This window comes from Piliocolobus tephrosceles, chromosome 17 (assembly GCF_002776525.5).
Source record: "Piliocolobus tephrosceles isolate RC106 chromosome 17, ASM277652v3, whole genome shotgun sequence".
NCBI classification, from domain to species: Eukaryota; Metazoa; Chordata; class Mammalia; order Primates; family Cercopithecidae; genus Piliocolobus; species Piliocolobus tephrosceles.
This window is the reverse complement of record NC_045450.1, coordinates 20,400,560-20,417,906: the sequence shown is the minus strand read 5'-3', so window position 1 is coordinate 20,417,906 and position 17,347 is coordinate 20,400,560. Positions and strand designations below refer to the sequence as shown.

At 49.3% G+C, this 17,347-nt stretch overlaps 1 protein-coding gene across 1 annotated transcript in view; it reads right to left on the bottom strand.

Moving 5' to 3' along the window:
- The window catches only part of VWA3A (von Willebrand factor A domain containing 3A), a 59,062-nt gene that overhangs the window by 4,275 nt on the left and 37,440 nt on the right, over positions 1-17,347 (bottom strand). Inside the window, exons 20-29 of the mRNA XM_023225011.2 lie at positions 17,000-17,070; positions 13,894-14,046; positions 12,159-12,249; positions 10,724-10,834; positions 9,651-9,748; positions 8,110-8,247; positions 6,151-6,259; positions 4,151-4,295; positions 2,257-2,401; positions 1,370-1,521 (exon numbers count right to left, since the gene is read on the bottom strand). Of these exons, the coding sequence (XP_023080779.2) occupies positions 1,370-1,521; positions 2,257-2,401; positions 4,151-4,295; positions 6,151-6,259; positions 8,110-8,247; positions 9,651-9,748; positions 10,724-10,834; positions 12,159-12,249; positions 13,894-14,046; positions 17,000-17,070 (1,213 nt within the window). The remainder of the gene's footprint in view (positions 1-1,369; positions 1,522-2,256; positions 2,402-4,150; positions 4,296-6,150; positions 6,260-8,109; positions 8,248-9,650; positions 9,749-10,723; positions 10,835-12,158; positions 12,250-13,893; positions 14,047-16,999; positions 17,071-17,347) is intronic.

Sequence of the window (17,347 nt, the reverse complement as noted above, 5' to 3'; positions counted from 1 at the left end):
TGGACCCCCTCAAACCACACAGCCCACACACTCCAGCCCCCATTTCTTCTTTTCTTGAGACAGAGTCTTAGTCTGTTACCCAGGCTGGAGTGATCTTGCATGATCTTGGCTCACTGCAACCTCCGCCTCCTGGGTTCAAGCGATTCCCCTGCCTCAGCCTCCTGAGTAGCTGGGACTACAGGCACCGGTCACCACACCAGGCTAATTTTTGTATGTTTTTAGTAGAGACGGGGTTTCGCCATGTTGGCCAGGCTGGTTTCGAACTCCTGACCTCAGGTGATCTGCCTGCCTTGGCCTCCCAAAGTGCTGGGATTACAGGTGTGAGCCATCGTGCCCAGCCTAGCCCCCATTTCTTTATGGGACACTTATCCAGTGCCAACTATGTGTTAGTCCTGTAAAGGACACATATTACACTTATGGGGCTTATTGTTTAGACCCAGAGATAAAATATGTCCCTATGTAGTCTGTTTTGCTAATAGTAAAGTTTTGATTTTTAAAGGAGCCGAGTCTTATCTGACATGTGTTCTTTTTCACATTTTTGTTTTGTTTTGTAGAGACAGAATCTTGCTATGATATCCAGGCTGGTCTCGAACTCCTGGCCTCAAGTGATCCTCCTACCTCAGTCTCCCAAAGCACAGGGATTATAGGCATGAGCCATGGTGCCCAGTCATAACACATGTTCTATAGTGATCGTTTATAAAAATAACAATGACGAGGCTACATTAATATTTTTCTTTCTAGCTTTTCCCCTAAATGTCCCCTAAATACTCACAAATGTGATCCCAGGGAAGAGTAGGAGGGAGACTGTGACATGACTGTGTGAATCTCGTGCAAATGTGTTTCCAGGCTGGAGGAAGTCAGAGGGAAATGTCTGAGTAAAGAGAGGGATTTTCACCCTGTGGTGTGACACCTGCTTGGGTGCTCTAGAAAAACAATGCTTCTTCTAATTTCTTTCTTTTTCTTTTTTTTGACAGTCTCACTCTGTTGCCCAGGCTAGAGTGCCATGGAGCAACCTTGGCTGACTGCAACCTCTGCCTCCCTGGATCAAGCGATTCTCACGTCTCAGTCTCCTGAGTAGCTGGGATTACAGGCGCATGCCACCACGCCTGTCTAATTTTTATATTTTCAGTAGAGACAGGGTTTCACCATGTTGGCCAAGTTGGTCTTGAACTCCTGACCTCAAGCGATCCACCTGCCTCAACCTCCCAAAGTGCTGGGATTACAGGCGTGAGCCAGCACGCCCGGCCACTTCTCCTAATTTCTGATTTACAGGATTAGGACCCAGGAGAGATCGGTGTCTAAGCGAGCAGGTAGATTAGGTGGGGAGCTTGGATCTCCCTGCTGTGATGTGTGGCTCCATATCACGCACCTGTCTGAGCAGTTCAAGGAAATAGTGTGCACTTTCACATCTCTTTTCTCCCTGAGTCTTTGGACTTCATTTAGGACAAGGCTGCAGCTTGTGTCTGGCTTTCCGTCGGTCAGGAGGTACAGTCCTTCCAGATCACGGAAACTGAAGGCTTTCTGAAAGAACACAGGACGGCTGTCAGGCTCAGGGGAGAGGCTCACCCGGAAGACAAGAACCAAATGCCTAAAGGTGGTGCCTGCTGCTGCCTGCCTCTGCCAAAATGCATCTGATTGGATGCCTCTGACCTGTTCAAAAAGACTGAGAGATTCTCTTTCAGCCTCAGACAGACCAAGGAAGCTGCTGAGGTTTAGGAGGAAGAGCATGGCTCGCTGCCTCTCTGAGCCTCTGTGTCTTCATCTATTTTTCTTTAATTTTTATTTTTTTGAGATGGAGTTTCGTTCTTGTTGCCCAGGCTGGAGTGCAATGGTGCAATCTCGGCTCACTGCAACCTCTGCCTCCTGGGTTCACGCAATTCTCCTGCTTCAGCCTCCCAAGTAGTTGGGATTACAGGCATGTGCCACCATGCCCAGCTAATCTTTTGTATTTAGTAGAGATGGGGTTTCACCATGTTGGTCAGGATGGTCTCGAACTCCTGACCTCAGGTGATCCACCTGCCTTGCCCTCCCAAAGTGCTGGGATTACAGGTGAGAGCCACCCCACCCAGCCTGTGTCTTCGTCTATAACATGAGAACATTGAGAATTCTTTTCTCACTGGGGTGTTGGGAAGATGAAATGTAGTGCTTTGTCAATTCTAAAGTGCCCTTTGTAAATCCTAAAGCATCGTGCAGTGTCAGCACAGGGGATGATGGTATTTGTTTTGCATCAAGGTCGGGCTCCGTGGTGGGACTTGCCAGCAATGCTTGCAAGATGGAGGTGCTGCCCTGAGCTTGCAGGTGGGTCACCCATTGCATAGCCTCATGACACGCTGCATCTGTGGTCTCCACCAGCGTGTCCTGCCACAACTGAAGGCTCTCTGCAAAGCTGAGCAGGTTAAAACTGGGAAGGAGGAAAAGAGCAGGTGAGGGGCAGAGAAGGGGAGAAAGAGATTAGTTAGAATAGGCCTGTCTAGACTGAAGACCCCTACAGTGAGCCCCGTGGCCTCTCAGGGAGAGGGCTGTGGGGCCTCTTGAGAATGAGAGGGTACATACTGACGATTTGGATGCAGACAGAGATAGATTTAAATCCCAGCTCAAGCCAGACCAACAGTGACTTGTGCCTGTAATCCCAGTACTTTGGAAGGCCAAGCTGGGAGGATTGCTTGAGGCCAGGAGTTCAAGACCAGCCTGGGCAACATAGTGAGACCCCCATCTCTACAAAAAAATTAAAAAAAAAATTAGCCAGGCATGGTGGTGTGTGCCTATAGTCCAAGCTACTTAGGAGGCTGAGGTGTGAGATCACTTGAGCCCAGGACGCTGAGGCTGCAGTGAGCTATGATCACACCACTGCACTCCAGCCTAGGCAACAGAGTGAGACCCCGTGTCAAACAAACAAACGGCCGGGCACGGTGGTTCAAGCCTGTAATCCCAGCACTTTGGGAGGCCAAGACGGGCGGATCATGAGGTCAGGAGATCGAGACCATCCTGGCTAACACGGTGAAACCCTGTCTCTACTAAAAAATACAAAAAACTAGCCGGGCGAGGTGGCGGGCGCCTGTAGTCCCAGCTACCTGGGAGGCTGAGGCAGGAGAATGGCGTAAACCCGGGAGGCGGAGCTTGCAGTGAGCTGAGATCCGGCCACTGCACTCCAGCCCAGGCGACAGAGCGAGACTCCGTCTCAAAAACAAACAAACAAACAAACAAACAAACAAACAAACAAACAAAAAACCCAAACAATCCTAGCTCAGCCAGTGACTGGTTACCCAATCTTCAGCAAGTGTCTTAACCTCTTGAAGTCCTGGCTTCTTTTTCTGAAAAATGGGGGCTGATAACAGCAACGCCTCACGGGCTCATTGTGAGAGTTGATGAAATGATGCGTGTAAAGCATCTGGTGCACAGGAAGTACTCAAGAAATGTGTACTCTGATTAAGGCAAGAAAGAGGCCTAGTCTAAGATGAGAGTCCCCTAGGGTCCCCTTAGGGTCAACCCTTCCGGATAAGGAAAATAAACAACTTCCTCCACTCAAAAATCAAGTTCACAAAAATTTAAAAAATTAAACAAATAATTTAAAAAAATCAAGTTCAGCTGAAAGCCATACTTCAAGGCCACATAGTGGTTCCTTTGCTGTGCCTGCAATTGTCCCTAGGCCTGAAATTGCGTTCCTTTTTTTTTTTTTTTTTTTTTTTTGAGACAGCGTCTTACTCTGTTGCCCACACAGGAGTGCACTGGTGCAATCATAGCTCACTGCGGCCTCAACCTCCTGGGCTCAAGTGATCCTCCTTCCTCAGCCTCCCAAGTAGTTGGGGCTACAGGTGCACACCACCATACCCAGCTAATTTTTAAATGTTTGTAGAGATGGGGTGTCACTTTGTTACTGAGGCTGGTCTTGAACTCCTGAGCTCAAGTGATCCTCCTGCCTTGGCCCCCAAAATTGCTGGGATTACAGGTATGGGCCACCATACCCAGCCTCTAAAAACTGCTTTCCTTCACAGCAGAGCAGAATACAGTGCTCTTTCCTACTCAAATGCGTTACTCAGAAGAGCATCTCAGAAACTCCAGGCCTGCTGGCACTGAGAGGAGACGGCGTGCTTGACCAGGGAAGCCCCGGGAACTGCCCCTTTGATCTTCCTGATCAGCCCTCACCTCTTACCTGTCACAGCGCTTCCTCAGCTGTTCCCAAATCAGCAAAACCAGCTCTGTCTTCACCTGCTGCAGGTAAGGGCCCATGGACCCTGACGTGTCCAGCAAAATGCATATTTTGCTCTCCAAAACGGTGCCAAACAGTCGGCGGCTCCCTGCTCCGAGACAGGTGGGGCAGAGGCAGGGGGTGAGGGGTCCCTCCTCCTGGGTGGTTTCCCTCACTGTATCTATCAACTATAAAGTCTTGCAACACCTGTTGCCTGCCTGATCGTTGATCGGATGTCACCCCACTGGGAGATGGCCTTTGTAGTGCTATGGAAGGGGGCGATTGTCCAAGGGCAGACCTGATCAGTGGTTTGGGCTTTAGGAGATCAAGATTTCAGCTCTGGCTTTGTCTGTGATGAGTTGTACAAGCAGTTAAACCTCCTGGGCTTGCGTTTCCTCATCCTTAAAGTATCAATAGTATCATGATATTGCTATCATTGATATCATGATATCAATACTATCATGATATTGCTTTGAAGTATTAGATAGTGTTTGGATGTGTACTGGTATGTCAGTGGGGGACTTGTACTACAAAAGGAATCGTGGGGTCTCTGGTTTTAAGTCACCATTCCCAGGGGTAATGTGAACCGAGAGTAGAGAGAGGCTCATGGCTTCTCTGTCCCAGCTCAGCCTCTGACCTGACAACTGTACCTGGAGCAGCAGTCATCATGATGCCCCTGTCCGTGGACCATCTATACCAGGTCCTACTGCAGAGGACTGGACCTAATGAATTTACATAGACCCTGAGTGGCACATACAAGGCCACCTGTAGGATCTCCATATAGGACTCCTTTCCTCCCTCCTCCTATTGCCCTAGAAACCCTCCAGGCCCCATAGCCTGAATCCCCTCCTGTGCAGTTCTAGCTGTCTGCCCACCTTCTTGGGTTTGATGCTTCAGACCATCTCTTAATTCACAGCCCAACCCTGTCCATTTGCCTCTCCAGGAGGGGTCTTGGTGCTCTCTGAAAAGAGGTCCACGGTGGCTTACACCTATAATCCCAGGACTTTGGGAGGCCGAGGCAGGAGGATCGCTTGAGCCTAGGAGTTCAGAGCCAGCCTGCGCAACATAGCGAGACTCTGTATCTTAAAAAAATAAATAAAGTAAGCTGGGCATGGTGGCACGTGCCTGTAGTCTCAGCTCCTTGCAAGGCTGAGGTGGGAGGATTGCTTGTGCCCAGTTCGAGGCCGCAGTGAGCCATGACTGCACCACTGGACTCCAGACTAGGTGACAGAGCAAGACCATGTTTCTAAAATAAAATAATAATAATAATAAAAAACCAGAGGGTTTCTGCTCTATTAGTTCCCCTTACCATCTGTACCTCCAGGGGTTGTTTTGCTAGGGCCCAGTCAATATTAAAGCAAATCTTTTGACAGTGAGCCCCTTGTGATTTGCAGGAAGGCAAGGTGTAGCAGGTGGCCTTGCAGAGCAGGCTGTGACGTGTGTGAGCTCCCGCTGGAGCTCTTGGGCCCATATTCGACCTCCCTGTTATCCAGCCCCTTGCCTGTCCTCTGAACCCACTGTCATTTTTTATTTTGAACAGAGTTTCACTCTTGTTGCCCAGGCTGGAGTGCAGTAATATGATCTCAGCTCACTGCAACCTCTGCAATTCTCCTGCCTCAGCCTCCCAAGTAGCTGGGATTACAGGTGCCCGCCACCATGCCTGGCTAATTTTTTGTATTTTTAGTAGGGTATTTTTATATTTTCATCATGTTGGCCAGGCTGGTTTCATACTACTGACTGGTGATCCACCCGCCTCGGCTTCCCAAAGTGCAGAGATTACAGGCATGAGCCACTACGCCCAGCCTCCCAGTGTCATGTTGTACCTGGATGATGTTCCTGGCCTAATCCTCTGATCTGCAGTTCTCAAAGGCCTGGCTTTGGAAGGACTGATACTGGGGTCCCTGGGGGTAGCCTTCCACATCCCCTCATGCTCCTCCACCCTTCAGGGCAGTGGACAGGCTCACCGGACAGCAGCCACTGCAGCCTCTGGACATAGCGCCTTAACACCTTCTCCAAGTGCCTGATGTACACCTCCATCTCCCCAGGCGTCCACTGAATGTGTCTCACCACTCCCTGGGTTAAGGCAAGTGGAGGCAAGTATCCATCCCATCAGCCGTTTCTTCATATCCCCATCACCCCCTAAAATTGTTTGTTCCATCATGGTTAACAATTCTCAAGACATTTGTTGGCTGGGCATGGTAGCTCATCCCTGTAATCCCAGTGCTTTGGGAGGCCGAGACAGGAGGATTGCTTGAGCCCAGGAGATCAAGACCAGCCTGGGCAACATAGGGAGACCTCATCTCTTCCAAAAACAGAAAAATAGCAGGCGTGGTGGCATATGCCTGTGGTCCCAGCTGCTTAGGGGAGGCTGAGGTGGGAGGGTTGCCTGAGCCCAGGGAGGTAGAGGCTGCAGTGAGCTGCAATTGCACCACTGCACTCCTGCCTGGATGACAGAGCAAGATCCTGTCTCAACAAACAAAACAAAAACCCATAAAAAACAACCATCTGTTAAGCATATGTTTTTTGTTTGTTTGTTTAAAGCCTTTTTCTTTTATTAAACTAGTAGATTTATGGTTCTACAAAGGAGTAGGGAATTAGGATGATTTTGGTTTTTGGCAAATGCAGTTGCTGTATTAATAAAAATCATAATCATCTCTAATTTTTTTTTTGAGACAGAGTCTTACTCTGTTGCCCAGGCTGGAGTGCAGTGGTGCGATCTCGGCTTACTGCAGCCTCCGCCTCCCGGGTTCAAGCGATTCTCCTGCCTCAGCCTCCTGAGTAGCTGGGACTACAGGCGCACGGCACCATGCCTGGCTAATTTTTGTGTTTACGCTAGAGATGGGGTTTCACCGTGTTGGCCAAGGTGGTCTTGAACTGCTGACCTCAGGTGATCCTCCCGCCTCAGCCTCCCGAAGTGTTGGTACTATAGGCTTGAGCCACTGCGCCCGGTCAATGAGCTCTAAATTTTAAAATAGAAAACTCTTAATGGTGGGGTAAGAAGTTCATAAATTTTGAACTAAATAATGACTTCGGGTGGAGAGGGGCAGCATACTAGAATGACCGTATGTTCCTCTGGTGAATAATTTTGAATTTTGTGGCTATTTTTAGTTTACCCTAATCTTGATAATGTAGGATAAAAGGGCAAGGAGAGAAATGATCTGATTTTCATTCTGTACTAAATTTACTTATTCTAGTGTCAAAGCAATAAAAAATCACCCCAAAATTAGAAAATAGAGAAGAGAACCCTTCACTTTCTATCACAACCCCTATTTGTTGCCATAACAGAACCGTCCTCAGTATTGGGGTACAGCATTCTTATGGGTGAACACTTCAGCCATGGTCCAATCTTCTCAGCAATTGCTACTTTTTCTTATCTTTTCCTTTTTATGTTTTAAGAGACAGGCTCCTGCTCCATGACCCAGGCTGGAGTGCAGTGGTGTGATCACGGCTCACTGCAGCCTTGAATTCCATGACTCAACTAATCCTCCTGCCTCAGCCTCCCAAGTAGCTGGGACTACAGGTACACAGCTGCACCTGGCTAATCTAATTTTTTTTCCAGAGATGGGGTCTTGCTATGTTGCCCAGGCTGGTCTCACACTCTTGGGCTCAAGCAATCCTCCCACCTCAGCCTCCCAAAGCACTTGGTACTATAGGCAGGAGTCACCGCACCTGGCCTCAACAATTGTTTCTAATTCTTACTCCAATGAGCCCATCTAACCCTGGAATGGGATCTTAGGCCCTCTGGGAAGTTGGCTTTTCTTCCAACAGGATTTTGCATCTCCTATTTGGTGAGGGGAGTCCCATTTTGGGGAGGAGGGCAGTTCCCACAAGCACAAATAGAGGCCACAGTGCCCTACACTGCTCTCTGCCATTTGCAGCTGAGTTGGGGGAGAAAAAAAATGGTGATGAAAATCGTGACTTACATGGATCTCAACGCTGGGGAAGATGCTGCAGTGTTTGGCTGATGCTGACCTCTGTCCTGACTTTTGATGAGTGCAGCTGGGACCCATGCATCTGGAAATCTCCAGCTTCAATTTTTTGAGCCCATATTTTGCCATCCACTTTAGAATAAAGGAAAGAACTATTATCTTGGGCAATTCAGACTCAACTGAATGATCATCTGATTCATCTATGAGAACCTCATGTTTGAAACCTGTATGATGTTTGAAATGTGGGATTCCCAGGTCCTCACTGAGCATCCATCCCATGCAAATTCCTTCCCTGGCTTTGGGGAAGAAGTGCACAAGAAATATGGGGGGCAGGCTCAGCGCAGTAGCTCACGCCTGTAATCCCAGCACTTTGGGAGGCTGACAGGGGTGGATCACCTGAGGTCAGGAGTTTGAGAACAGCCTGACCAATATGGTGAAACCCCGTCTCTACTAAATACAAAAAATTAACTGGGCGTGGTGGTGAATGCCTGTAATCCCAGCTACTTGGGAGGCTGAGGCATGAGAATCATTTGAACCCAGGAGGCGGAGGTTGCAGTGAGCTAAGATGGTGCTACTGCACTTCAGCCTGGGCAACAAGAGTGAAACTCTGTCTCAAAAAATATAAAAAAAAGAAATATTGGGGGTGAACAACAAAATCTATTGAGCACCTCCCAGACCCTAGTCTAGTGGATGCTGTTGCTTCCCCAACATCCATTTCAATCCCACCCACAACATCTGAGTGGAAAGCCCCGATCGGTCAAAAACTCAGACTCTAACCCAATTAGGATGATCTCAGTCTCCTTGTCACAACGAGGGACATCTGCCAGGGATGGCATCTGCCATCGACACAATCAGACCCAAGCTCAGGCTTTTATTGAATAGTTGTGGGATGACCATCCCCTTAGGCACAAGATGGGGGATTTCCGTTGATTTCACTTTAATGAATCTTCACATCAATCTTATTTGACAGGCACAATTGTCCTTATTTTGCAAAGGCAGTGAGATTGAGTGTAGCTAGGTGACCTGCCCAAGGTCACCCAGGCAGGAAGTAGCAGACCTAGATTTTGAATTTAGGTCTATTTAACCCTTATCCCATCTGCCATAGTAAGGAATTGTTCTTATCAGGTTTGTCCTTTTTTTTTTTTTTTTTTTTGAGACAGAGTCTTCCTCTGTCACCCAGGCTGGAGTGCAGTGGTACAATCTCGGCTCACTGCAACCTCCACCTCCCGGTTTCAAGCCATTCTCATGCTGTAGCCTCCCAAGTAGCTGGGACTACAGGGCATGCCACTGCACCTGGCTAATTTTTAAATTTTTAGTAGAGAAGGGGTTTCACCATGTTGACCAAGTGATCTCGAACTCCTGACCTCAAGTGATCCACCCTCCTCGGCCTCCCAAAGTGCTGGGATTACAGGTGTGAGTCACTGTGCCCGGCCTGTTCCCATTTCTGATTATCCCCCCACTCCTAGAAGTAAAGGTTGGTGGAAGGAATTACTCTATTGCTTAATGGGCATGTGTTGGTACAAGCGACTTAATACCTCTTGGCTTGAGCAAACTGTATCCTTTCTGGGTAAGTCAATAGAAGAGCCAATCCTTCTCACGCCCCTTCCTTGAGGGTACTTCTTGTACACCGAGCCTAGGAGAAGCAGAGTAAGGTCATTGCTATAGTTTGGATGTTTGAGCCCCTGCAAACCTCATGAAATGTGATCCCCAGTGTTGGGGATGGGGCTTGATGGGAGGTGTTTGGGTCATGGGAACGGATCTTTCATGAATAGATCAATGCCCTCCCTGGTGAGAGGGTGGGGAGCGAGTGAGTTCTCCCTCTATTACTTGCCGCAAATGCTGGCTGTTAAATAAAAGCCTGGTACCTCCCCATTCTCTTGCTTCCTCTCTCTCCATGTGATCTCTGCACATGCCAGCTCCCCAGTGCCTTTCACCATGAGTGGAAGCAGCCTGAGGCTCTCACCAGATGCCCAAACTTCCAGCCAGCAGAACCCTGAGCTAAATAAACCTGTTTTCTTTATAAATTACCTAGCCTTGGGTATTCCTTTATAGAAGCACAAATGAACTAAGATGGTCACTCTGTGTACCTCTCTTCCCTCCCCCTGCTCCCTTTTTCACATCAATTTCTCTGTCAATCAAGTCAGTTGTAAAAGTCCTTAGTGCAATTTGCTGAGAGGTATAAAGGGAGGCTGTTGGGTGGATGGGGAAAGGCTGTTTGGGAACCTCCCGCCTAGCAATGAATTGTTCTTGGGATCTACACCATTTCACAGCAGTCAATCAGGCTGGCCTAGGGGAATCATCTCCATCCCTTCCGATCTGCCTTAGAGCTAAGGAAACTGCACCTAGTGGACAGAGTCGGAGTGCCCGAGGATCTCAGGAGGTCTCATCTTCAATATTGACTTTTCTCATTCCCTGGTTGTTGTCAAAATTTTGCATGTCCATTTCCCGGGGCTGGGAGAACTGAGTTGTTTGAGGACAGGCTTGCTGCAGAGGCACCAGTGCCCAGGTCCTGGGACAGCAGGAGGGGTTCCTTCCACGGTACCTGCTGCCCTTACAGCTCCCCCAGGGCCAGGGGGCTGTCCAGACACCCGCATAGCCTCTAACTTACCCACGTTATTCCCTTTCTCTGTGTAGAACAGCGAAAGAGATGTCTCTGCTTCCCTTGACTTGGTTTTCCTCCTCTGTTCCATCATCCCTTCTTTCATCGGCTGGGCCGCAGCTGAAGAACATTTGGCTTGTTGGCTGGAGCAGCCGTGTGCATTCTTGCAATATAGCTGTCCAGCTTGGCTTAGAGACACTCAAGTTCAGCTATACTTCACCCCAGGAAATGGGGCTCCAGGATGACTTCAAGGCACCCCGTGTCCCCACCCCAGGTCTCTGGCTTTGCTTGGATCAGAAATAGCTATAGCTACCATTTACCGAGTCCAGATCCTTCCCTGGCATTGTGCTAAGTGCTTTGAGTATGCTGCCTCGCTTCATCCTCACAGTCCCCCAGTTTACAGATGAGGTAAGTGGGACCCCACCAATAAGAAGCAGGGCAATGATTCTACCTGGTCCTGCTGACTCCAGAACTCTGCTCTGAGCCACTCTGCCATACCTTTGACATCACAAATAAAATACATGGTCTTAGGTTCTATGAGCTGAATACTTGCATAAAGATTGTGAAGGCCTGTTACCACTAGTGGCACATGATCCTTAGCCCCCCGAGCCTCAATTCCTTTGTCAGTACAATAGGAAGCTGATAGAATACCGATGCAAAGGATTGATCATTATAGGCTCTAAATGGGACAATCTTAGCAGATGGGCTGGCACATGATCAAGACTCAGGATCATTGATCATTTCAGTTACTATCATTATTGCTATTATGATTATTATTTTAAGAGATGTGGCCAGGCGTGGTGGCTCACCCCTGTAATCTCAGCACTTTGGGAGGCTGAGGTGGATGAATTGCCTGAGCTCAGGACTTGGAGACCAGCCTGGGCAACATGGTGAAACCCGTCTCTATTAAAAACACAAAAAATTAGCCAGGCATGGTGGCACCCACCTGTAGTCCCAGCTACTCAGGAGGCTGAGGCACGAGAATTGCTTGAATCTGGGAGGTGGAGGTTGCAGTGAGCTGAGATCATACCACTGTACTCCAGCCTGGGTGACAGAGCGAGACTCTGTCTCCAAAAAAAAAGTGTAGAGCCAGGGTCTTGCTCTGTCACTGAGGTTAGAGCACAGTGGTGCAATCATAGCTCACTGCAACCTCGAACTTCTGGGCTCAAGCCATCCTCCTGCCTCAGCCTCCTGAGTAGCCGGGGGACTACAGGCATGCACCACCACATCTGACTTTTTTTTTCTCTTGGTAGAGATGGAATCTTGCTATGTTGTCAAGGCTTGAACTCCTGACCTCAAGTGATTCTTCCACCTCAGCCTCCAAAAATGCTGGGATTACAGGCACGAACTTCCACACCTGGCTTTAGTTACTATCATTATTAACCCATGCTTCAGCTGTGACCATGACATCCCTCCACCCTGCTTGACTGTGGTCATGCCTTACCTGATGAGATGCCAGCTCTGCTACTGAGTGGACGCCGTTTCAGAGATTTCAGCGGGGGGCTCTTCTCTCTGTCAGGGTCATCTTTAATGCTCTAGAAAACAGGTGGTCTTTCCCATCAGAGGAGTGTTCCCCGTGGCAGGCAGGGCCCCAGTTACCCTGACCTCAGTCTGTCCATGAGGAAATTTTGTAGGGAGGAGCCTAAGGGAGGGGACTCCTCAGATAGGTTTGGCCCCTCTCCTGCAGCAGATTCAGAGGGGACTCTGGGTTTTGAGGTGAAAAAGTATGGGTGTGTACATGTGTGTATGAGTGTACATGCATGTGTGTGCATGTGCATATGTGTATGTATGCATGTGTATGTGTGTGAGATGAGAGTGAGACAACTGCTAGTGAGAGAGCTATGGGGGTTTGCCAGAACTTTCTTCATCAGTTACCTGCCCATCTTCCTAATGGACTGGGATGTCTGGGCCTCCAGCACGACAACAGAAATTTAGGTAACTTCTGTGCCTTATCAGGCACCTCAGTTTTTTGTTTGTTGGTTTGTTTTCTTTGTTGAGATGGAGTCTGGCTCTGTCACCCAGGCTGGAGTGCAGCAGCATGATCTCAGATCACTGCAAGCTCTGCCTCCCAGGTTCAAGCAATTCTCCCTGCCTCAGCCTCCTGAGTAGCTGGCATTACAGGTGCCCGCCATCACACCTGGCTAATATTTGTATTTTTAGTAGAGAGGGGGTTTCACCGTGTTAGCCAGGATGGTCTCCATCTCTTGACCTCGTGATCCACCTGCCTCAGCCTCCCAAAGTGCTAGGATTACAGGTGTGAGCCACTGTGCCTGGCCCAGGCATCTGTTTGTTTTAAGGGAAGAGAGTTCCTTCATTCTCAGCCACGATCGGAGTGTGGCGGTCATTAAAAAGTCACTCTCTGGGGAGCACCCGGCCTGGTTTCAGGAGGCACTCAGGAAGCACTGGAGGCTCAAGAGGCAGCCCCTGAGGAGGGGGTGAAGTGCCTGAGCTGGCTCCTGAAACCTGGTGGAGTTCCCCGAACGAGGGCAGAGCCTGGCTGCACAGGCTCTCCTGGAAAGGCAGCCCTTTGACTGGGAATCTGCTACCTACGGTCTGGGATGGATTTCCACATTCTGAACATGGGCTGCACTCACAGGGTCTGAGTCATGCAATTCTGAGGGACTCACAGGTGTCCCTCCCAGTCTGCTCACAAGCACAGGTGCCTCTGTGGTCTTTCCTCTAGAGCCCTTCTGACTGCCAAGGTGGGTGGGTATTTTATGGAGGACAGAATTGACAGGCTGTGAATGGGGATAAACCCCTAGCAGGTGCAGCCCACTCTCAGGCTCCTATCGGCCCCTGCAAAGTCTTGGGCGGCAGTGGGAAGAGCCCTTAGAGACCCTAATTCCTTTGCCTCCAAGAGACCCTCCAGGATAAGCCATCAGATGAAACAGGTGGGTGTCAATTCTGTGGCATCCTCAGTACCAGGGTAGGGAAAAGGCTGGGATAGGCTAGCAGAGCCAAGGGTGGGGTGGGGGAGGCCAGAGGAGCCCCAGAGCTGAGGAGCCGGCCCCCCGTGGGAGACTTTCCCCCGGAGGCCTGGGCAAGAGGCACCCACGGGACACTCACCACTGAAGTGCCCACCCCATCCCTGCTGGCCCCAGCCATTGTAAGACCCAGGAAAGACCAGAAGACAAACAGGAAGCCAAATCTTCTGCGTGTTATTAGGAGGGGAGTCAAACCATTCTGGCCCCCAAGGGGGCGGTGGGCCTGGGAGGGCAGAGCTTCTTGGGCTGACTTCTTAGCTGAAGTGTCTTTGGTTTTTCTTTCAGGAGGGCTGCACTTTCCAGTACTTTTCTTGAATGGTTCTTCAGGGAGGCCATGAGGAAGGCACACTGCAGTGGGATTGGGAGGGTCAGTGGCACCCCCAGCCACTGTGGACACACACACACACACATACACACACACACAGAGACAGAACAGAAGGGACTGTATCCACTGGAACCTCTGACATCCCCTGGATTCCTCTTTTCATCCCTAGAAAGCCACCTGGGGCTGAGAGTGCTAAGGACCAATCCTATGAACAACAGTCAGGACCAGGTATGGGGGCCTGGGAGGCATAGGCTCTGGGTTAGTGAATACTTGGGAGTCTCCAACCCTCATGCCAACAGGTCACGTCAGCTACGCCAGTAGGGTAGGTACTGTCGTCTCCCCATTTTACACATGAGGAAACCAAAGCTCTGAAGCTGTCATCACAGAGTTAACAAGAATTCTGGACAAAAATCTTGAAGCCCTGATCAGGCTGCAGACAGCCCCACTTCTTTGTAACCTAAAGTCACATAGCACCAGATCCTGGCTGTTTGCATCCCCATTGTTCCTCTAGATAGGATTTCTGACGTCAGAATCGCAAGGCTTTTGTTTAAGAATTGCTTAAGATGTTTTTCAGACCCGAATTCCAGCAAAGTAGCTGATGCCAACCAGTTTGAAGACCCCCAGAGGAACAGGAACAGCATGAGAACACAGCTTCTTCATCTCCCCCGCCCATGACTCCAGCCTGCACTCAACCAGTCAGTGATCTCCACACTTCAGCCCACTGCAATACCCTTAAAAATCCTAACGCCAAATTCCCCGGGGAGATGGATTTGAGGTTCCCTCCCATCTCCTCATTTGGCCATTCTACAATTAAACTTTTTCTCTCTGCCACAACCCAGTGTCTCTGCGCATTGACTTGCCATGCATATCTGGCAACAGATCTATTACAGTTACAGCTCTGTGAGCTTAAGGTTCTCATCTAAGGCCACCTTATCAGTGTGTAGAGAAACTTCAGTTCAAACCAGGTGGGTCTGGTTCCAAAGCCAGCACCCTTCCATTGTGAGACACTGTGGCCTCCACTTGTGGGCCGGTCAGCCTGACTGGTTCCCCAGCAATTATTCTCAATCAAAGCTCCAGAAGACACCATTCAAATGTAAATAAGCATCCTCTGGAAAGGTGAATCACACAGTCATTGCCCATTAACACCATATGAATGAGTTTATCAGATGAGGGAATGGGACTGTGTGCACCTGAGGGTAAGGGATATTTCTTTATTTTTTATTTATTTATTTTGAGACGGAGTCTCACTCTGTCACCAGGCTGGAGTGCAGTGGCGTGATCTCAGCTCACTGTAATCTCTGCCTCCCAGGTTCAAGGATTCTCTTGCCTCAGCCTCCAGAATAGCTGGGATTACCAGTGCGCACCACCACACCCAGCTAGTGTGTGTGTGTGTGTGTGTGTGTGTGTGTGTATTTTTAGTAGAGATGGGGTTTCACCATGTTAGCCAGGGTGGTCTCCATCTCCTGACCTTGAGATCTGCCTGCCTCGGCCTCCCAAAGTGCTGGGATTACAGGCATGAGCCACTGTGCCCAGCCGGGAAGGGATATTTTAAAAGCACCAAAAGGCTTCCTTTTGGGGAAGACAGCACAGGCATGCAGGGGGAGCCACAGATCTGCAGATCCAGTGGCCACAGAGGAATAGAAGATGGAGATGTGGCCCTGCCCTCCCAGGAGTCCACAGTTGTCTGGGAAGTGAGTCCTTCTGCGAGTGGTGGAGTCCAGGAGTCTCCTTCACAGGCTCCTCCACTCCATTGCCTCGACCACATCCTTGCTAAGTGCCCTCTGTCCATCATTGTGGCTTACACTGCCCCAAATCTCCATCTCCAGCCATGTCTTTTCCCACCTGCCTGTAGGGTACCCTCACTTGTTATCTCACAGGCTCCACAAACTCACCCTTGTCCCAGACCAGCCTTCCCTGCACTGACCTTCCATGGGCTTTTCCTCCTGTTTTCTCCATCTTGGTTAATGGCCTCATTGTCGACTGGGTGCCCCAGTGAGGAGCGTGGGGGTCACTTTGGATGTCTTCTCTTTCACATGGCCTGTTCAATCACTTGCAAGTCCAGGGAATTCTTCCTTAGATATTCATTGCTCCTCACGTGATCTGGCCCCTAGCTACCTCTCTCATTGTATCTTGTCCTGCTCAACTCCTCTCTCCGAGGAAGTAACATTTTAGTCTCAAAGGACTCCCACCTTGACCAAACTTTAGCCAGGCTCCTCTAAACCATCTTCTCAATGAGGCCTTGACCTTGGCCTGCTGAACTCAGTTTTGGCAAAGAATTCTGCTAAGTCAGTTTAGTGAGACCTGTCCCATCCTTGATATCCAATCAAGTTCTTCATCTCCCATCTATCTTTTTTTTTTAAATGATTTTTAAAAAAATTCTTTTATAGAGATGGGGTTTTACCATGCTGCCAAGGCTGGTCTCAAACTCCCGGGCTCTAGCATCAGCCTGCCTCGGCCTCCCAAAGTGCTGGGATTACAGGTGAGAGCCACTGTGCCCAGTTCTATTTTTGATATCTAAGCCTTTGGTCTGCCTTTAGCAAGAGCCCTGTTTAACAAGAATCCTTTTACCTATCATATTTATCCAGTTCTCTTAGTAATTTTCCATCCACTGACTCTGCTCGTTGGCTATAAATCTCCAGCTATTTTGCTATTATTTAGAGTTGAGTTCAATCTCTCTCCCCTATTGCAACAGTCTTAAGTAAAGTCTTCCTTGCTATTTTAAAAGAGCAACCAGTGCAATTAAAAACAAACAGACACCAATTGCCACCAGAAGCCAGGGAGGGGCAAGGAAAGATTCTACCCAGAGCCTTCGGAGGGAGCCTGGCCCTGCTGACACCTTGATTTCAGACTTCTAGCCTCTGGAAGTGAGGGAATCAATGGTTGTTATTTTAAGCCGCCCAATTTGTGGCAGTTATGGTAGCCCCAGGAAATGAATACAGAAGGCAGTGCAGTCATTGGCCCATGCCCAGGGCATACCTTTTGGGAGTAGTTGAGAGCCTTTTCCATCTCAGACATGATGGAACTGATGTCATCGCTCTCATAAATGCCTGGAAACAAAGCACATCGTGAGCATGGGAGACAGCGTGTGGATCCTGGCAAGTATCCCCATCATTTGGATACTAGAAAGCCACCTGGAGGTGACTCGAGGGCTGGGCTTGGTGGCTCACTCCTGTAATCCCAGCACTTTGGGAGGCTGAAAAGGGAGGATTGCTTGAGGTTCAAGACCAGCCTGGGCAACATAATGAGACCCCTTCTCTATCAAAAAATTTAAGAAATTAGTCGGGTGTGGTGGTGGACCCCTGTAGTCCCAGCTGCTCAGGAGGC